Genomic DNA, 22,103 nt, shown 5'->3' with positions numbered 1-22,103 from the left:
ATTATTTTTTAATATGCCAAGGAGGCAGGTTACTCTTGCTGTTGTTTGAAAGGTTTGCTGTCATCGTAAACTTGCACCTCAATAAAACATTAAAAAGTCTCAAGAATGATTTTATAAAGTTCACGGAAGAGGAAGAATCAGTGGCAGAACCCACAGACACAACACACTGGGGCCCAGGCATTGGATTGGCCTTTCTTTGGGAGAGCCCAGCCCTATGGGGGGGGGGGAGGTGTCCCACAGGTTTCCAGATGCACCTTCCCTGCCCAACTGTCCCCAGAGTCTGGCTGTGAGGAACTCGCTTAAGGAATTAAGGTGGAAAAAAAACATGAGTTTTGGAGTCAGGCTGACCTGACTTAGCTTGTCTACTTTTTAGCTATGTGGCCTTCGGTCAGACTTTTAGTCTCAGTTTTCTGATCTCTAAAATGGGGATAATAATACTTATTTGACATTTTTATTGGGAAGCATTACATTTAAATGAGAGCCATGTGCAGTGCTAGGTGGGTGTGCTCAGTAAATGATAGTGGTTCTACTTATTTAATGCTCCCCCTTTCTACTCTCCCTGCTCTCCCCGTCAGGTGTGCATTTCCCCCCTCACCATAAGGAGCTGAGTTCTCTCAAATGCCACTTCCCCAAACTGCCGGACTGGCCACATGTACATAAGGTTTCCCCATAATTCAGATCTTTCCGTTTCCCCCGTTTTTCTCCCCAAACCCATCCTGTTCTTTGTTCTCACGGTCAGCTCTCTACTGGTCCTTGACCTAAGTCACTGAGCTCAGCTCATGGCTACACGCCAGGCCAGTTTCGCACGTTGAAAGGGGCCTCCAGTCCCATAACACAAAGGCACTCCGAGGTAGTGGAAGGGAGCCTGGGAGCCAAGAGGGCTTTCTGGGCTGCTCAAATCACCACTCAGGGCAGGCACCTTGCACTCTCCCACCCTTCATCACAGAGAATAGAAAGTGCAGAAAGAGGGAAACATCTAGAATATAGCTTTCTCAGGGGCCAGATTCTGGAGTCAGTATAGAAGGCAAAAATTGAGCCAATTACCTTCAAGCTGTTTCTTCCTTGAGCATCAGCTGACGCCGGTGGCTTGCCTCAGAGCCCCGCCCTGCACGCACGGTACGTGTCTGCACCCTAGAATTTCATCAGAAGGGTGTGGTGTGCCCAGAGGCCCACACCTTCCATCTTACCCTCCCTGCGGCCCACACACTTGTTAGTTAAGTGGTGGGCCCCGTGCCACTGCCAGTACTAGTGAGTTAGATACACCTGTGGCCTGATTGGAGCATAGAACAGACCCAGCTACCATTCTTTCGGGCAGGCTCCGCAAGTCTGCATGCCTTGGAATGCTTGTGTTATCCTTGGGATAGGATGTCCCAGCGGAGAGCTGCCACATGGGCCTCCAGGTTCTCCCCAGGAGTCCCCACTGTCCCTTACCAAGGCAGACACGGGCAGGCTGGCGGGTGGGACGGCACAGCTCCAAATCCTGTTCCCATGGGCTGGGGCATGAGTACACAGTGTAATGTCTTCCTGAAACATGCCAGCTTCCCCACGCCCTTTCCCTCCGTTAGAAAGGGCACAGAGTGGAACTGAGCCCTCCAAGGAAAATCAGGATTCTTTTCCAGGTTTCAAGGGAGAAAGTTGTAGCCAGACAGCCTCTTCAGTGCAGACCAGCTAAGAGTGGTAGCAGGCAGCTTTGAAAATGGGTCCTGATGGTCCCTGCCTCCTGGCATCCACGCCCTGTGTAGTCTCTCTGCTTGGGTGTGCGCTGGTCCTAGTGATTTCCTTTCTTTCGGTGAACAGAATGCAGCAAAAGCGATGGACGCCCGTCCTGATACTGGGTTAGAAGAGGCTGTGACTCCAACCTGCTGCTCTCAGGCTCTTCTCTTCTGCTGGTTCTGAGGCAGCCAAATGCCATGTTGTGAGCTGCCCTATGGCGAGGCCCATGTGGCATGGAGCTGAGGGTCTCAGTCTGCCAGTCCGTGAGGAACGGAGTCTGCTAACCCCACGAAGGGCCGCAGAAGCGCATCCTCCCCAGCGAGCCTTGTGGTGCCCACAGCGCTGGCCAACCACCCTGACTGCAGCCAGTGCAAGGCCCCGAAGCACAGGACCCAGCTACGGATTCCGACACCGAGGAACCGCGACACAACCCCTGTGTCCTGAGCCACTACATTTGGGGGTAATTTGTTATGTAGCAATAGAGTTCTGACAAACAATTGGAAATGGATGTAAATATTAACGGTTTCAACTCACCACTCTCAACTATGTCTTCCTTGGAAGAGACCAGGAATTCCTTTGAGGTGAGACAGACCTGGGTTCAGATCCTGCCTGTGTGACTTGTGTCTTTGAGCCTTAGTTTCCTCATCTCAGAAGCGGGAATACTGCTGTCTCCTTCCCTGGCGCTGTTTTGAGGACTAAGGGAGGGAACACAGGTAAGGGGCACGGCAGAGGCTCAGTAGTGTTTGCTGAGTCCCTGCTCCCGCCCACCCACCCGCTGTGAGCTTCATAAATCCAGCACCACAAGCAGGTGCTGCTGAAGTGAGCAGTGGGGCAGGCCTGACGAGTCCCCCTGGGAGAGCAGCTCGCCAAGGCCGAGGCTGGGGAGCCTTCCCTGGCTGGGGTGAAACCACCAGGTGACCTTGGGCAATGAGGCAAAGAAAAGCAAGTGCACACTGTTACTTTCTTGTGAGCATTTTACTGCAAATAATGGTGCTTTTAGGTCCTAGACTTCTGTAAAGAAAACAGTGCCAGACTGGGACAGGCCTTCTGTGAAGCATTTGTGAGCGGTGAATGTGCAGTAATAAGCCCGAGAACTAGAACTTCTCGTCAGACTTCTCCAAACAGTTGCTGTTTTATAAGGTTCAGAATTTGCCTTCTCAAGGAAAATTATATTTTTCACTGCTAATGAAATACAGTGGAAAGCCAAGGTTTACTTATCCATGAACTACCAGAAGTAACTGTATCTGTAACACACTTTTCCCTGATTTCCTGGGTTCACATGTGGACGACCAACATTTTGAGATAAACTTGGGTCCTCTGCTTTTAGGTGACAAGCCTGTTACGAAACTCCATTGTCAAGAAAGCTTTCAAGAAACACTAGTCTGAGAAACAAGATTCTAGCCGGAGCCTCTGGATAGACAACAGGAAGGCCAACGTCTCATGGCTTATCAGAAAGAGAGGGCACAGTATTTATTACAAGCCTGAACCATGAAGACAGAGCAGTGAGATACAAAAGCCATTCGATACAGGCAATCTCAAAATGAACAGCCCCGTTAGCGTCCCTCACAAACTAACGGCCTCCTTCCTGCCCTGGGTGTGGGTTCAGCTGCAATCCCCTTATGTGACTAAGAGGTTCTGTGGCGGGATGGAAACCAGCTGTTCTCATCGTCTGAAAATCTGCACTTTAGTACCTGGAACTATTTTGGATGGCCCAAGAAGACAGAGCTGCTTTGAATGAATATATTTTAGACACCTTCAGCTTCTCGTAAAAACTGAATGGAGGCAGAAGGCCTGGGCGCGTCCTGCTGGGGCTGCCCGGCTCCTCCTAAGGAGATCTCTCTGCAGGCAGTAATTGCCCAGCTTAATTCTTCTAGACGGAACCACTGCAGATTTATGCCAGTGAAAAGCAAACGTTGTTTGTAAGTCATTTAATTGTGTTACTGTCTCTCAACTTTATCAGATGCTGCTGCGGCAGACGAGGCTGTGTGCAGTCCTGTGGTTGCTTCGTCCTCAGTGCCCACAGCTCAGAGGCCCCAGTGCTGTTCCTTCCAGACTCCTAACAAACTACTAATAAACAGGTTCAAATGGTATTTGTCTCAATCCAGGATCCATGCTGACGGCTGCAACGCCAACAAATCCTCAGCCTTGATTGCAGAACCATTAACTGGTGCACACTTAGACGCAAACCTGGTTTATTATGTTCTTTGGTTACATATTGTTTCTACACTCTTCCAGAGCATTAGAAGAACAAAGATAATGATATTTTATAGAAAGACTGAAAACACTTTTGCTTTTTCAGAGCAAAGAATGAATTTACATCGTTTGTGCACTATTACAAATTCTTATAATTAGGCCAGACTTATAAAAAGGTAGGGCTTTTGCTGTTGTTGTTTGTTTTGAAAAATAGATTCCTGTGGGCTAGCCAACATCACTGTCCTGGGACCCAGACCCACAAGAGTCTCTTGATAAAGGCTGCTCGGCACACGGTCAGAGAGGTCGTGTCAGCTCATCATGTCCAGGCTGCATGGGTCAGTGCTGCCATCACTGCGCAGGACCTCTGCCACGTCCCTTCTGAAGACGGATAGGTTCTGGGTGAACCTGTGGAAAGAGGAGGAAAGGGCTGAGGGCAGTGGCAAGGCCGGGGCTGTATGAACCTCTGGATGAGGAGGTGTGGAGTTCAGGCCCGTGGAGAGGGCCCGAGAACCAGCTGAGCTCCTTGCGTCCCCTTTCACTACCATTACTGTTGTCGCCAGCACCCCTCTCAGTTAACGAGGGTTATCACCAAATACACTCTGACTATTTTGAGTGGTGTGTTTTGTGGTTATTCTATTTAAAAATTGTCAAAAGTCAAACTACACACAGATGGTAAGGAAAATAAAGCAAAGAACTGAAACTTGTGTGCCAGGCAATGGGTTGAGTTTACACATAAATTCATTTAATCATCACAAGTCTTCCCAAAGGTAGGTATTAGTATCCTCATTTTACAGATAAGAAAACTGAACTTAGTTGTTCAAAAGAGGGAGCCTGGGTTAGACCACCTGGGTTCAAATCCTGGCTCCACCTCTTCTTAGCTGGGTGACCTTGGACGCATGCTTAACCTCCAGTCTGTGTGTCCAATATGAGAAGCTGCCTCATGGCATTGTGGGAAATGAGAGTTCATCGGGTGAATTGAGACCATGCCGGTAAGAGGCAGGTGGAAAACACCTAGTCCTTGCTGGCTAGCGCGCTCTGTAAGCGAGGCCTGTCTGACACCATTTCACAGCGCTGCTCAGGAGGGGGCAGTCGAATCCCCAAGGCTCAGGTGAAGCAATTCCCCCTGGAGGCACCTAGGATCGCCCCATTCAGTAAGTCTCTTCTGCTGGCTTCACAGGTTGCTCCTTTCTGCTTCATCGGGGCTCTTGGCACGGAACAAGCAGCCAAGGGAACGTGTCCACAGAGCCCATCCAACGTGGCCTTGTGTTAGCAGAGCCGAGGCTGGTGACTCCACGATCGCCCGGGGCTACTGGATGACTCAAAGGACGCAGCATTTGGACACCACCACTTTTAAGAAAGGCCGTTACAGGCAGTTGTTTTTTCTTTCTGCATCACTCATTGTCTATCTCCTGCACTAGAGGCTCCATGAGGGCAAAAGCCTTGAACAATTAGTTCACCACTGGTATCCCCAATGCCTGGCACATAGCAGATTCTCAGTAAAATTTTGTGCACTGAATGAGTGAATGAAGGAAGGAAGGAAAGAATTCAGGCATAGCTGCTAAGTTCAGATTCCTCGTATTTAGGACTGGCAACTTACCTGCCTCTGTTCTTGTAGAACCAGTCACTCTTAAAGGTCAGGCAGAGGAAGTAATATTTACTGGGGGTCATATGTCCTAGACACCCTGCTTTACTACCTTCTGCCATTACTGGTGAGAAAACCGAGGATCAGAGAAGTTGACTGCCTTCCTCACTGCCATGCAGCTTATAAAGGGCAGCGATAAAATTTAGATTGGAGGCCATCTGACCGCACATCCCATGCTTCTTCCAGGGCCAGGAAGCCTTTCCTTGTCCTTCGTAGTAGATCGGAGCTTTCTTTCTTTGACCTTTTCACTTAGTTATCTTTCATCTCTCTCCTGTTGGATTATAAACTGCTTAAGGGCAAAGGCTGCATTTTATTCACCTCTGCATCCCTACCGGTATATAGTGCCTAGCATTGGAAGAAATCCAATATCCGGTCACATTTACTGGATGGGACTCAACTGAGTGAGTCTCGGATTACAAGGCGTAACAGAAAAGCTACAGCCATACGTGAGCTGTGTTAAGCACCATCCAGTTATTTTCCACGAACCCGGTAGGTCCCCCTCCCTCAGAGATGCTTGGCTTCCTGGGCACTGCTCACCTGTCTCTGTTCTTGATGGACAGGTTCTGCTCCACTCCTTCCATCAGGTTCCTGAAGCACTGGGCCAGGACCTCCTGCTTGGGGAGAGGCTGGCTGTTTATCAGACTGGCCCTCAGTTCACCGAAATACTGTTGGGAGACAGAAGGAACATCAGAGCTCTGACTCTGAACCTGCGCCTGAAGAACGCCGTGGGGGAGGTGCTAGACCAGGTCCCATCTGCTCAGGGCTCCTAGCTCTCACAGGAGCTTTGGTCCGGGTCCACTGTGAACGATAAGCCTTTAGAGAAAACTGAAGCAGTGGAGGCATTCCTAGGTAGAAACTGGATTAAGCTTTCTAACAGACGTCTCTTGCTGTAATTGTCTATCGTCACTGAACAATGTAGGCTGGCTGAGTTCTTGCCTCCTTGGTGGGACCAAACACATGGAGGGCTTCCTGACTCCCGTTCTCCACTAACCCCAGAAAGGCTGAACGCGGCAGGCCTCCCAGGCAGAGGGGAAGAGCTTGACTGAACACACCCAGGGCCCCGCCACCCTCACCTGACTCCAGGCTTTGTTCTAAGTCCCAGTTCTCAGGGGCTGGGCTGGGGCTGCTGTGCCGAGGTGGGCCCGAGAGGGGCTTGCTTCGTTCTGGGAGAACTTTCTGGCACTAAGGAAAATGTCTGTCATACCCGGTCACAAAGGACCATGAGCCCCTTGGTGGCTGCGTCTGTGGGCTTTCATACAAACACAAGCTTGTAGGCTAAACACAGCTTCTGATCTTTGGAAAGAGCCTAATTTCAGCACAAAGACAACGTCTTGCCAGTCATGTGTTTATCCTTCCAAGCCCGAACAGCATGATATTTAATTTCCATCATACATTAAAACAGCTCACATCAAAAACACACATAATTAATATGTAGTCAGACTAACACTTAAATACTATATATCAGAGGCGTTAGACTTAAACCGCAATGTCTTCCTGAACAAGACTGGGAATGCACAAAACTACTTATTTTTCCCTTTTATAATGATGCAGTGACTCACACCAAATAGAAAATTATTAGTTTTTCATCCCAAACCATGAAATATTGCCTCCATCAGTAAAGTATAATATTGTGATGTCATAAGCTTTTTCTAAACACTGAATTTGCCCTTATTCCCTCTCAATCATTTTAAAAGAACTGCTCTCTTTTATAGAGCTTGGATTTAAATCACAATAACACCGAGGGAAGATGAATGGCAGTGCTATCGAATGTGGCTAAAATTGGATACTTCAGCACAGGTGAATGATGAGACAGCTCTTCTCTTTTTGATATATTTTCTTCTTCTATTAGTTTCCTTCCAAGGCTGGGATTTCAGTTTGAATTTTAATGTATGCGGCTGCCTCTAATCTCACTGTCCTTTTCCCAGTACTATCTTATTGTATAGACAATTCATTCTCCCGAGCAGTAATGCACTGTTCCTACTGACTGCTGGGGAGACAGAGGTGGCTTCACGAGGCAGCTGGAGAGCTTGGGAGGCAGCCCAGAGTGGCGCGTGCACTTACGGACTGCAGACTTGTGTGCCTGGACGAAGGGTGCTGGCCCTGTGCGGCCCTGAGGGGCGGCTGCTACCATCTAGGGCAGCAGGGAGCCCAGATTTCAAAGGAGGCCAAGGAAGGAGCAAAAAGGATTATTGCTCAGAAGTCCTCTGGGACGGGGAGGGCAGTGAGGGTGAGCTGGCATCACTGCTGATCAAAGCACCCGCCAAGTGGCCCAGTGTGCGGGGGCACTGGGTTTCAGAAGAGCTCGTCTTGAGGCCTCTGCCTAAGGGAAGATGTGCGGCTTTGGGGAAGGGCCTTCTGGGGGAATACGGCCTTGGCCCTGGGTGCTCGAGGCCCCGGCTCCAGCTCAGTGGCTCCTCTGTCCCTCCTAGCTTGGCCTGCTGTACCGCGTCTCCCTCCTCCCATGACCGCCTCCCGGGGACCTCCCTGCCATCACACCCACCTTCTCATTGAGCAGGACGAGCCCCAGGAGGGGCCTGGATACTGACCACTGGTTCCGACAGTCTTCAAAGACGATGGTGTTCATGAGGACAGACATCATCTAGGAGACAATCACACGAACGCGCTGACGTCTTGGCTCAGCGCCCCCCGTCCCGGCCTTTTACGTACCCAGCGTCTACCCCACAGCCACGAGGGCTCTTCCTGGACAAATGGCTTTGACTCCAGGAGCCCACAGTGTGCCTGTAGGAACTCTTGGCAAAGCTCTGAGCTCCCCAAGGAAGAGTTTCTATCACCACAAACTTTGGGGAGAACCTTCTGGGTGGGCAGAAGTCAGAGACTACACAGCCAAGATGAGGCCCTGCCTCTCAGCCCTGACAGGCTTCCCTCTATGCCACGTCACAGGCAACGCCCAGCTTGTCTTCTCTTCCGCCTCTTATTTCACCAGAGGTCAAGTTACGAAGGAGTGGGACACATTCCATGTAACCTTGGAATGTCCTGTTTCCTGCTGGCTCAGGCTGTGAAAGGCTTCTCATTTGTTCTTCATTGACTGACTCCCTCCCTTCCTTCCCTCCCTGCTTCCTTCCCTCCTTCCCTCCTTCCCTCTCTCCACATATGTACACACTCATCCATTCTCTTAAATTCAAAGTCTGCAAGACACTTAGGGGAGGGAAGAGAACACAAGCATCTACTGCAGCCTCTGCCCTTGAGCAGCTAGAAGCTTCCTGGAACAGACCACCCAGCAGAGACAGTGCAGGAACCAGGGCTGGTGGGCCAGCTGTGGGCATGTAATGGGGGGAGGGAGCGCCTGGATCCTCGAGGAGAAGTCAGGAAAGACTCCACAGAGGAGGCAATGTTTCAGGAGTTCATCAGAAGTGTGTTCTACGCAGAGAAAGCAGTGGAGGAAGAGACTGGGAATGAAGAGCGGTCAGGAACTCCGTGTGTCTGGAGAGAAGCGAGGTGAGCCAGCAGCAAGACCCCAGGGCCAGGCTGGAAATCTGCTGAAGAATCGGACTTCATCCTGAGGGCAGTGGGAGCCAGTGGTGGGTTTGCAGCAAGACAGACCTACTCAGATATGCACTTAAGAAAGGTCCTTCTGGGGACAGGTAGAACATGCACTGTGTAGGTGACGGAGGGAGGCCAGAGATGAGGCTGCTGGTGGTGATCAGAGATCAGGCAAGTGGTGGTGACGCAAGCTGCCGTCCTCCTCGTGGAGCTGATGATACAATTTCTGCCTCTTGGACTCTACCTCCCACCTCTAGCACTTCTGTGTCCACAACTTCAGAGCGCCTTTCCTCGAGGAGGGCGGGGAAAGGGCAATTATGTGGCAAAGACAACCTCAAACACCAGGGCTGGCGGGGCTTTGGTGACACGGGTTTCTTCCTCTGGCATATTCCTGTACCCTGTGATCTCAAGCAAGTTACTGAACCTCTCTTTGTGTGTCTCCATTTCATTAGCTACAAAGAGGAAAATAATAATCCAGCACAAGAAAGCTCCAAGAATCAAATGAGATGGTGGATATAAAAAGTGCTGCAAGGAGTAAAAAGTACTATAAACATTTAAGGTGTATAATAACAGCAACGGGCTTCTTTGTAGTTCTATAAACATCTGCCGTTGCATATATCATCATCATCACAACACTTAGGCTGGTTGCAGATGAAATCCGCCAATTGCATATTTACTGTGTGTCCAGTCTCTGGGGAGCAGCCACGTTGTAAGCCCGGCATGTTGCACACCATCTGCAGATCATGTGTTTCTGTATACAATCTAACAAGCCACCCAAAGTCATAGAGCCACAAATTAAATTGACAAGCAAAACTAACAGATCCACGGAGACAGTCTAAAATATTATGGGCTTCAGAATGTGAAGGCAGAATGGAGATTTTAATGGAAAAGATTAAAGTTAGAGGTAGCAAGCTCCTCCAGTAACTGACAAAGCATCCTAAAGTGATGTGCCAATTACTTTATACGGTTCTCCCGTGGATTCATTTGTCTGAATGCATGTATTTATGTCCGTAATAAGTAAGGGGATGTTTGAATAAAATACTTTTCTAAAAATAAAGTTGGCTAAAATGGATGATTTTTGTTTTCTTTTTTACTTTTCCGGAAAAATGGAAATTAGTGAGCAAATCTGCTCAAATGGTATTGACATGGCAGCTCATTTCCAGAGTTCTTTTTTCTAATAATCCTAGAGCGTATGCGGGAAAGAGTTCCAACATGTGGCAAGTTCCTTCGGAGAAGTCCCCCTCCCCCCTGTGGAAGAATACTGGGGGAAATGCTAAATACAAGTCCTGTTCCAGGGGATATGAAATCTCTGGTGGAGGCTCTCTGTGATGAAGGACGCCAACAAATGAAGCTTGAAAAGAGAGCCCTCGGCACCTCTACACCGGACCACCGCAGCCCCACTGAGCCACAAGCACCATCAGTCTGCCATTTAGTGTGAGGCCTGCTGCGGGAAAGGGCCTCCACTCCCCCGACTTCCGCTCACGTCCCACACATACTGTTACAGGGGTGGATGGAACGGCCATTTCCAATTTGCCCGACCCAGATGGCATTTTCCAGGGCCTATGTCCAAAAACACACACATTATCTACATATCATCCTAAGCAGCTATTCTGCCCAACGAGGGAAGGGACCACTTGGAAAGGGGAGTCATGTGGCTTGGTCCCACTTAGAAAAACCACACTCCACACTGCCTCACGCACGTCCCCATTCTCCTTCTTCCTTCCCACAGGCTTTGGCATGAGTTTGTACGAAATTTCTCGCAATGAAGTGAAACCAATGTGGTGTGACAGGGGCAGGCTTTGGAGCCAGTCAGAGCTGAGGCCAAACCTGGCCCTGCCACATACGTAACTTGGGAGCCTGGGTAGGCTGTTCACTTCTCTGAGCCGTTATTTCCTTACATAGAAAATGGGGGATGATGACCCTACTCTGAAGGGCGGCTGTGAGGACTGACTCTTCCACAGGCCTCGACAGTTACGAGTGTTCCTTTGCTCTCAGTTTGGGAAACTGTCCCCAAAGCATCCCTATTTGGTCTGGCATGTGCGTTGGTATGGATTTTGAATGACAGTGTTTCTGTTCCTCTGAAAACTTGTCATCTTCCACATGAAACACAAAACTGCTCTACAAATATCTGACCTGGAAGAGCAAACAAAGCAATGAGTCATGTGTACCTTTGTTCACTGTCCAGCCTGTCCTATGCTCCCACCCTAAAATGGGCTAGGACGCACAAGCACAAAGCAAAGTGGACTTTCCGACCCAAACACGCTGGGTCGCACTCTCCCTACAGAAGGCACTAACTATAAGCTGTCACTTCAGAAGCTTCCTGTTCTAGCTCCCGCTAACCCCGAGTAAGCAAAGATGTGGTGTGTGCTGGACGCTTTAATGCTGGAGGGTGGCTATGTCCTCTTTGCAAGGAAGTGGAGGCGCAGTGGGTACAAGTTGGGTAGAGCAGGATGGCTGCAGAGAAGTGAGTCCAGGGGGATGACTGCAGTGGGTGGGGGAGGGAGCCCAGTGTGCACACTTGTGGGGTGCTGGGGCCCCGGGGCACTTTTCTCTGCATTCCCAGTGCCTAGCATGGCATCTAGGCACACATCAGAGGCTTAGGAGATAGCTACCGAATGAAAGAATGGATACATGAATAAGCGGGAAAGGATGGGTGAAATATGAAGAACTCATGTGTGAAGAGCTGAAGAGCTGAAAGGGGACTGTACAGAAAACAGGAGTTCTGGCTAACTCGATGGCTAAAACGTGAAATGGGTAAATACGTAAAGTCATACACTGCGCATGTCCAAGGATCAGACTTGTTTTGTGGAGCCTGAGAACTCTTCTGAGCTACTATCGTCCCTCTACCAGCAGCTTCCAGGAAGAGCCCTTGTGGAGGCTTTTAGGTTACAAAGGCCCAAGGCTGAGGCACCAGCTTTTCTGACAGGACTTCCACCTACGAGTAAGCTGTGCCCGATGGCTCTTCTCACTGCCCAACAACAAAGCTACACTTAGGGAGGGAGCGCCTCAGGCACGTGCATACACTGCCTCTACCCTCAGCTGCACCTGAAAGCGGATTTACTCCCATTTCACAGTCTAAGGGTCTGAGGTCCTGAGAGAGTAACTGCTCAAGGAGGCACAGCCGTCAGCCACCAAGAAGTGAAGCGGAACCAGGATGTGTGCCCGTGCCCTCATGCCAGCCTGCCTTCGGCCGCCCTTAGGCTGTCCGAGAGTGGGGACCGAGACCACCAGCGGTGGTTTGAGGCGGCGTCGGGCTCCTTCTGGACGACCGGTGGCTGAAAGGATGGGATCGTTTCCGGGCACGACTCATCCTGGCACCTGCAGTGGGCGTCCCCGGCTGCCCCTGGGCATGTCCTGTGCTCTGTCACCCTGCCGCCTCCTCTGCCTGTGACTAGACGCCAGGGGAGTGGTTCCTGGAGAGTCTGCAGCAGGCCGTCTTGCCTCCTCCCTAAAGCTTCTATAAGTGTGGTGAACACATTTGCAGACTCTCAAGATGAACAGCAGTAGACATAAAGAGTTGATTGTCTCTGAAAAATGGCCCATTGAACATTTTCCTAAAAATAGTGGTTTCCCTCCTACGAAAAGGACCATGTACACAGCAATTTAACGAAAAGGACCATGTACACAGCAATTTAACGAAAAGGACCATGTACACAGCAATTTAACGAAAAGGACCATGTACACAGCAATTTAAAGGAACGTCATCGGCAACATTAGGAAATTAAGCTAATTTCCTTTGAGGTAAAAGACTCCCTATAAAGTGGACACTTTTCATTGTTCATGTTCCTTAAGCATACTGGATAGTATAACTAAAAAACATTTCACAAAGTTCTAAGAAACAGGAGAAACAAATTCGAACTCCTCCCTCTTGCGCCCCATCTGTCTCAGAAAGACAAAACTGACCCTGCCGTGAAGACAGGAACGCTGATCCTGCAGGGATCAACTGCGCACGACACGTAGGGAACTCCGGCTCTCCCTCTCTTTCCCCACCTCTTTGTTCAGGGTTGCCTGAAATATTAGTTATGCTGCAATGCTGCTGCCTACCGATCAGGGAAATGGAAAATGCGAACGGGGCTAGAGCAAGCTGTCTGGTCCAGACAGTGGTGAAGGAGGGCCTGAGAAGGACACTTTGGTTCAGACAAAGGTGGGACAGACCGAAGAAAAGGTGAGCGACCAAAGGGAGAGTGTCCCTGTGCCCAGATCTAGATGGGGGTGGGGTGGGGAGGAAGGCAAAGATGAGGGCTGTGCCCAAGGGCACGTCTGCAGAGTGGGGGGGCCCCCTGGGAAGAAGGGTAGGATACAAAATGAACTGTAGCTCTGGCCAAACTAGATTGTCCTTGATTTTGACCTAATGAGTTGGTGATATTTTGAGGAACAGCCAATAATTAACACACCAAACACATGAGCATTGCTTCTGAGCCTCAAGGGCCCTTTGGCACGTGGAACCGACTTGAAGGCCAGTGGGAGAGGAAGGGAAAGCTGGCTCTCGCAATGAGAACAACAAAACAAACACAAAAAACAACAACAGGACAGCCTGGGTGGTGCCACCAGATCTGAAAAAGCAGAGAAACCGTCTACCCATCTCCGCAGTAATTTCTTCCGAGTCCCGGGTCCTGGATGAGGATCCAGGGTCTGGGAGAATCGGAACGCTGCCGAAGGAGCCACAGCTTCCAGATTCTCGGCTGTGGAAGCCGGGGAGTTGCCGTCACTACCGAGGGCTAGTGAGACCCCTCGCGCAGCAGATACTGAAATGTGATCCTCCTCAAATTAGATACTAGTCATCTTTAGAGAGAAGGAATCAATTGTTCTCTTCATCTGTCTACTGATGTGTATTCGTGGAATGTTATGGAAAATGAAAGTAATGGACAAATAAGCATATAAATTTCCCTGCCCGGACTAACTAAGCCTCACCATCTAAGTTACCTTCAGTCTTTTAATGTCTGTACATATTAAGCACATTCTTACGTTCTTATGCGTCTTTGTAGCCTCATAATAGAAGCAAGTAGATGACACTTCCAAGGAAAAAAAAATCAAATGAAATGCAAGATGAGGTGAGCCTCTTTTTTGGACAAACAAGATTGCAATCAATTATGGGTGACTCTCGGAAAGATCACGTGGGTGACCTGCCTACTTGGCCTCTGCCCAGTGCTAGCTTTGCAAACAAACAAACAACCTTCTTCCCAATAAAGGGACTGTGGGGCTGGTTAATTCAGCTGGCCATGGCTGTATATTCGCACCGCAGGCTCCACATCTGAACTCAAAGCACCTCTTCTTCCTCCTCCTCCTTGCAGAAAGGTAAGGGATGCTTTTTCTCCCAGTGATAAATGGCCTAGGATATTTAAAAACTCTTCTTCCATCCCTTGTAAAATCTAAGGCAATACCCAACTCATTTTGCTGTTGTTTCAATTTTCTCCATTACCAACATTACCCCTAGTTCTCAAAACATTTATTTGAATCACAGTTTATTGGGGAAAGAATTACCTGCCAGTCTCCTAGCTTATAAGAAAGAAGATAAAGTTGGCATGAAACTTCAGGATTAATTAATTGAGAGTACTGCATGTAATGTGTCTATTCTGAATGTAACAGCGCACATCACAATGAAAACAGTTTTATTTTCCATGGTTGAAATAAATTATAATAAATAATTCATTTCAATGGCAGAGATGTACTGGAGAGCAACAGCAACAAAATTGACTACACTACACTGTGAGTCTCATTCTTGAATCTTCATTATCCATTTGAAACTTTTTACGAGTAGTAAATCATATTTCAAGTGGCTGCAGATCTCATAAAGCAGCTTGCTGCATTAAAATAAAACCAGACAACCTGGGGCACGGGAAGGCTGCAGGGCTTGCCACGCAGCGCTATTTGGGAAACTCTTTCTCACTCTTCTCTTGCCAACATCAAACAGCACCACTTGTCAAAAACATCATCTAAATTTCCTCTGGGTAGGAATGTTGGGAAAATCTGTGTGGAGAGGAATAGCTCTCAACTCCTAGGCCATATTCCTCTAATTTTTATTCAAGTGACACTATTATTTCTAGTTCACGGCACTGTCTGAATGACTGCCATGCAGTCAGGTTCCAGAACTTCTAATGGCCTATACTAGCTTCCGGGGGGGGGGTCCCGAAATTAGCAAACAGGTGTGCAAACTCAAGCGAGACTAACAAGGGCACACGTACTATGCTTCTGTCGAAAAAGACCAGCCTATCTTTACAGGACAGGTGGTATTTAAATGGAACCTTAGCAGATGCACATAGCATCACCGGGGAAGCAGGCTATATGAGGAAGAGGAAATAAAGTGAGAAATGGCACCGGAGACAGGGCGTGGCAAGGGTGAGGAGCAATGAGCCCCTGTACAGGAAGCTGGAGAGAGACCTCCCTGAGTGGGAAGGAGTAGAGCTGAGGGTGAGGAGAAGGCTACGCTGAGACCAGGTTATAAAGGGCTGGGTCAAGCTAAATGCAGAAAGGAGCTTGGGCCAGCACGTAAGTGGGAGCCTGCAAAGGGTTTCTGAATGATGATGAGGTGTGTGACTTAGACCAACACCCGACGGGGACTGGAGAATGGCAGTGATGGGTATAGGTGGGGGCAAGACACCAGGCTTAGATCCTGCTGCAGAAATCCAGCGGAGAAATGATGACGGGCCGGAGCCAGGTTGTGGGAGCAGAGACAGAGGGAAATGGTCAGGATTCTTGATCTCAGACCCCATTTCCTTCCTAGTGAAGTCTTTCCAAGAAACGGAACCTGATACTGGAACTGCAGAGAAATTCTGAGCTTTAAGAACACGGCCTCAAATTCAAGACTGCCAGTCAATGGAGCGAAGGGGCTGGAAGCTAGGCTACCCCAGCAGGGGAGCGGTGTCTAGCACAGCGAGTCTACCAATGAACTCGGGGGATGAGGAGCAGTGAAATGAACCCCAACCATGTCCATATACTCGTATGTGCACCACAGAGCTGACTACCAGCACATGTGGGTATCAGACATCCCGTGATGAAGTAGCTTCTAACTGAGGCCCTTCAGAGCCAAGGATGGGAGTGGGCCCCAGCATGCCTCTTGGCTGAACAGTCATCACAACATTTCCCGGTGAGTATCACATTTCACAACAGAACCAGCTCCGGCTAACGGCACCAGGGCATCGCATGCGATCATCGAAGCAGAGTGCAATGAACACTGTACTTCATAATGCCTATCTGATCCCACAGCGGGAGGTCCAAAGCTCCCCTGCTTCTCCCCTGGCACCACACTCCCTGATCTCGTGAAGGGATTTGGTTAGATGGACCTAAAAATCCTTATAACCAACAGAGGAGGATTATGTTATCAAGTTCAAGACGATTTTGTATGGGGAGAAAAAAGCATTGTTATGGAAAATGCACGGGGCCCTCAGATGCATTTTCCATTAAAGACTAGAGTTTACATTGAAACCACAGAGGACAGCATGATGCCCTTAGATTTGAGGGCTTTTATTCACAGTTGTCTAAATGGCACAGACAGTACCGGCCAATAGACCGGCGGATGATTCAAAGATATCCCATGCTCATAATTACACATGGATCCTACGGAATGCCAGCGATGGAAAGTGCTGGGAACCGAAGCGCGTTCCTTGGTTTCCTCAGACATTTACTGACCACCTACTGCGTGCCAAGCTCGGTGTCAGAGCCTTGGGATACACAGACACACAAGGCACAGCCACAGCCCTCACAGGGCTCACCGTCCAGCGGGGGAGGAGACACAGAAGACAAACAACGACAGTGCAGCACAGCCAGTGCCACAATCAGAAGCCTGCAGAGGCAGCTCGGAGACCAGAGGAGGCGGACAAACTGCCTAGGGGAGACAGGGCAGGTAGGGGAGGCTTCACAGGTGACATGTCGATCTGCTGGAGAGAAGATGCACAGTTTGACAGGTAGGAGTCAGGTAGGAAGACGAGCTGGAGCAGTGTCTGGGGGATGCTGGGCAGTTCTGGGGGCCTGGAGAGGGGATGTGGGGGTGGTGCTGGCTGCCGCCAGACAAGGGCAGACCTTGCGAAGGGGCTGGTCGTGTGTGCTAGAGAACGTGGACTTGAACCTGCAGGAATGGGGTGCCAGTCGTTGAGTGGATCTTTCTGGCACCGATGTGGGAGGGCGAACTTCCCCAGAGGGTGAGAGCCCTTAGGAAGCCTGGGCCATCGGATGTCTCCCGAGGAGATGCAGCCTTTCTCCTGTTCTAGGACTGGTAAGTCGCGGACAGATGACCTGCTTGGCTCCTGTGCACCGGTCAGGATGTATCTCGGCTCCTGCCCTGCCGGCTCGTTGCCAGCACCCTGAGAAATGGCACCGCCATCACTTCCCTTGGCCCACAGCACATAACTTAATAGTGTCCCCTGTCAGGAATGGTTCTCTTTGTCAGGAAGCTTTTTATTGATGTTCAACCTTCATTTTCCCTTTCTTAATATTATCCCATTATGCCAATACTCCATTGTGCCAGGCTAAGTAATCCCCTTTCCTCCTTGGCATTTACATCTTCCAAGTATTTATAGACTTATCAAATGCCCCATTTAGTTGTCACTTAGGCAGGCTATACATATTTAGCTCCTTTAATCTGGGCCCATAAGCCAGTCCTTCCATTCTCCTAAATCACTTGAGTTACTCTCCTCCAGGTTTCTGTCAATTTGTTTCCAGCCTTTCTGTAATGCACCGGGGCGGGAAGAGGTGGGGCCGGGGAGGGAGGACCTGCTCAATCTCTGGGCTAAGAGCACATCACTGAATAGGGCGGAACAGCTCCTCAAGTGCAGACTCCAAAACAGACCCGGCCTCTGCAGGGGCTATGAATCCCTCCCGTTTCCTACTCGCTTTCTTTCACCTGCACACACTTCAGGTCAGCGTTCTATTATTAGCTCTTATTATGTGCTAGGTGCACACATGCAACACACACGTATTGAGGACCTACTATGTGTCAGGTACTGCGCTAGGGACTTCTTTCCTTCGTTTCTCCCTCTGTCATTTCTCACACTTATTCATGGCTCAAAGAATTATTGAACTCCTACTATGTGTCAGACAGTGGTATAGAAATGAATAAAATGTGGTCCCTGTGGCCTTAACGAGCTCATGCAGCCTAAGTACTTAGTAATCTCTTATTACCCACCCATCGAGTTGTTCCCTTCCAATCTTAAGGGTCTCAGAAAAATCATCCCTCAATGCACTTAACTCTAATTGACGCTTTTATTTCCCTCAGTGGAGCTTGTGTGTCCTATCTAAAGCGAGATGCCACATTAACCACGGGCATCCTTACACAGAGTTCCTGCGTAGGGCTTTCTTCCTGCTGGGTCTCCTTAGGGCCTGAGAGTCTCCGCAGGCCTCACCCTCACCTTTGCTGCCTTCTGGGCAGTTGATTTCATGTTCTTTGTTCATATGACCTCAACTAAGTACACACTGCACTTTTCCATGGCACTACTGTTCCAAGCTATGGGGCAGGCTGAGGGGGTGACGGCATGGGAGGGCTAAGGCAGTGGGTGTTGGCACCAGTCTTGGGGAGTCTGGACCCGAGACCCCAGGAGGGAGCAGTTCAGCCATGTGATCCTGGGGGCCAGTTCAAGTAAGGTGTAGGATTCCCCTGGCCGAGGTGTCCTTATCCTCACAGAGGTGAGGTAACTATACCACTATGAAGTAGTGTAACTAGTCCAAGCCGGTATGCTGCTTGTAAACTCTGTCTGCTCTGATGGTTGTAAAGTAGGAAGTCCTCAACAAATACAGAGAATTTGCAATTAAACAGCTTTGAAAAGAGGATGGAATTCCATCGGTCTGAAAGCACTAAGTGTGTATTTTCCTGAGCATGACAGAGGCTATGGAACTAACATGTACAAGTTCTTCTGGGATGCAAAGCATAGAAAGCAGCATTAGCTTACCAAAGGTCAGAGGATCAGGGAACCTTTACCTTCTTCATTAAGTACTGATCAGACTGCAGTCAAGAAAAACGTGTTCCCTAACATAGTACACAAGCTCGCAGCTGTCCCAATGGCTGCTGTTGGCTGAACTTTCCAAGGGTTAGGGTGGAAATGGACAAGAAGACTGAAGTCTCACCTCCAGCACACTGATACACTTTGGGAAAATGTCACATAAATTACCCTTCGAGCAGGTGAAAACCCAGTAAGAACTGTAGGATGAATAAATCACGCCATCATAAGCCAACCCTCACATAAGACTGCCTTTCTTTCAAGGAGCTCAAAGAGCGTCTCCTACCACTGTGAGAAACGGAGGCAGGAGAAACCCTGTCATCGCTCCTGCTGTCCCTCTTGGACAGGGATGAACAGATAATAAGAACCGCTGTGGTGAAAACTGTAAGATGTAGAGATAAGAAAGTCTTCTTTATATTCTAGACACGGCCATTTCTGGGCTAAGTGCCTCTGGGCAGTGATTTCGCCTCTCTGACCCTCTGCATACTTTTCCGGTACAGGTGCTGTGAAACTGAATTTGTTCATGAACCTATACTCCCAAGTTCAAACAATACCCCTATTGGCCCCACCTACCCATTAAGGCTGTTGTGAGATTCAGAAGAGACACTCGGTATGAAGACATTGTGTAAATGGAAAGCGTGATGAAGCTGACTTTCGCTCTTGCCATTGCACGGCAATGCCCGGAGTAGGCAGGAAGAATAAGAGAGAACAAGTCAGGTGGGGGTCAAGAATCAAACCTGCACCCAGTCCAGGGAGTGTCTGTGATCTGGAGAGTGCCTGGCACAGAAAGACCTCTGAGAAAGGCAGACCGCGGGGATGGGACTCGTGCGTTAGGAAGGCCGACTAGTAAGTAACCTAGCTGAAGTCACTGTCTTTCAAACCCACATCCTCTTGTGAAATGAATTCTTGGGCTCGGGGTTTCCTGGAAAGGGATACTTCTCACACTCATGCATGTGAACAGCAGGGGTACAGACAGGGAAAGGGACACAAACAAGTGACTGGCACCTGACACTGTGTCTCAGAGTGCAGGCTACTGGGACGGGTTTACTGACTACCTTCCGTGTAGCAGGTGAGTCTATATTCGTTGGTTCATTCTGTCCTCACAACTTCCCTGAGTCAAGAATCTTTTGGCTGTGAAGACAGCAACCAACACAGATAAAACTTCAGCCTGACTTGACGACCCCTGGACCAGGCAGTGCAGTCAGGCCTCTCACGGGCTCAGAACCAGGACAAGAATGCTGGCGGGATCGTCCTCAGTCTCTCTGGCTGGGCTGCCTGGTCTCATCGAGTTTTTCTCGGCAGGTCTGCTGCCTTTTTCTCTTGCTGTAGACTGGCTTACGTCTCTGAGCACAGGGCAGGGCAGGGCTGCCCTATGGCTCTTGATTTTTTTTTTAAGTATTCAATTTAGGTGAAGACTAGAGGCTGACCAATGCCTTTTAAATGCCCGTTTCTAAATCCAGGGAAAATGGCCTGAGCCAGCTTGGGTCAAGTGTTTACCTCTTGTCCAATCAGTTCTCAAAAAAAAAGGGGTCCTTGGTTCAATGAAGGATTTATGAATGAATGAATGCTGCGTGTCTCCATTCACCCATCCCGCATCCCCACCAATCCTGTTTCTTGGCCAGTTCAAAGTAGTATTGTAGAGTGGTTAAGAGCACAGGTTCTGCTATGTATTAGCTGTGTGACATTGGGTGAGATGCCATTACACTATTTTGATTATAAAATGGAGATAAAAAATCTGCCTCACAGAGCAGTGAGACTAAAATAGAAATATATATATATATATATATATATATATATATACACACATATATCACACTTATACCAGTGCGTGTGTGTGTGTGTGTGTGTGTGTGTGTATGTATAAAGCACTTAGCATACAAGCCTAGTATGTGGTAATTATTTCTGATACTTTTTCATCATAATTCTCTGCATGAGTTTGCTCTTCCATAATGACTTCTTAGGTCCTAGCAACCCTGCAGAAATAAGGCTTCTGTTACAGGACGGAGGAAAAGTCTAGATCTTCAAGAAGAAGGTGTCAATGTTCTTCCACTTTGGAGAGGGAGGGTAAGGAAACACTCCCACCCATTGTGTTCTGGTCAAGGAGGCAGCCTTATGACACCCATACAAGTTCACGATCCTTGTGGTGAGCCCTGGACTGGCTTGGGTGTGACTCAGGAAGATGATCTCAGGGTGACCTTTGTATGTCACAGAAACACTGCTTGGAGTAGAAAGCCTGCACTTGTATTAAAACTTGGGAGTGCAAATGAAATCCCAAATAACTTCCAGTTGTGAAGTATGGATAAACGCTGCTACCTGTGTGTGTTAGCATAAAAGGGCAGATGTTACCTGCAGTGCTTTCTTTTGCTGAGAATTCTTAAAACACCAAAAACCCAAACTACTGAGAGTCAGCAGGCAAAACTGTCCCTTTAGAACACAAACTGTTAAACATTTTCCCAGCGTTGGTGTCAGTATTTAATCTACAGATTAGAAATTTTCCTTACAGAGGCTTTAAAAAAAGGATACATTTAGTGAGCTCCTTTTATCCTTAATTTACAACGATAGCCAATTATGCCAACCACTATTAATGAAGAGGCTGAAAACCATCCTGCTCGCCATTGGCCATACTGGTTGAAAGATTGCTGTAAAGCACGCCTAATTATTATTGGGCCAAGCTTGTGTACATTTCTGCGTGTTTTCTCTACATGAAATGTTCTATCTGCTTTATATGAACGTGAAGGAAAAGGTATGGCTGTTCATTTTTTTTTTTACAACTTCTTTGCTATTCTGAGAGCATTTGCTGCAGACTAATAGCAAAACTGACTGTGCTAAACTGTAGATAAAAGAATGATGACAGATTGCAGTCACTTTAATTCATAAAGAGAATACTTGGAGCCCCCTGGGAAAGCCAAATCAAGCCACTGGCACCCAATGACTTCATGCTAAGTCACAAACTACATTGTATTTTTTAGTTTAAACACAAAGGCTAATGGACGTGGACATGTGACTTTTTTATTTCAAATTCTTCTTTTATGAAGAGTGGGCTCTTTTTTTTTTTTTAACTCCTTGGAAAACATTATAATTCCCCTATTCTATAAACATACAAATATAATTGTAAAATGACATCATTC

At 48.5% G+C, this 22,103-nt stretch overlaps 1 protein-coding gene across 3 annotated transcripts in view; it reads right to left on the bottom strand.

The window, feature by feature from the left end:
* Positions 1-3,888: 3,888 nt before the first annotated feature.
* The window catches only part of RANBP17 (RAN binding protein 17), a 254,298-nt gene continuing 236,083 nt past the window's right edge, over positions 3,889-22,103 (bottom strand). For all 3 annotated transcript variants that reach the window (XM_033096303.1, XM_033096305.1, XM_033096306.1), the window contains 3 exons: positions 8,049-8,147; positions 6,086-6,213; positions 3,889-4,311 (listed from right to left, as the gene is read on the bottom strand). In XM_033096303.1, coding sequence (XP_032952194.1) covers positions 4,215-4,311; positions 6,086-6,213; positions 8,049-8,147 — 324 coding nt within the window. In that variant the 3' untranslated portion in view covers positions 3,889-4,214. The remainder of the gene's footprint in view (positions 4,312-6,085; positions 6,214-8,048; positions 8,148-22,103) is intronic.

Source organism: Rhinolophus ferrumequinum, chromosome 24, assembly GCF_004115265.2.
Source record: "Rhinolophus ferrumequinum isolate MPI-CBG mRhiFer1 chromosome 24, mRhiFer1_v1.p, whole genome shotgun sequence".
Taxonomy (NCBI): Eukaryota; Metazoa; Chordata; class Mammalia; order Chiroptera; family Rhinolophidae; genus Rhinolophus; species Rhinolophus ferrumequinum.
The sequence above is the reverse complement of the archived record's forward strand: the minus strand, read 5'-3'. Positions and strand labels throughout refer to the sequence as shown.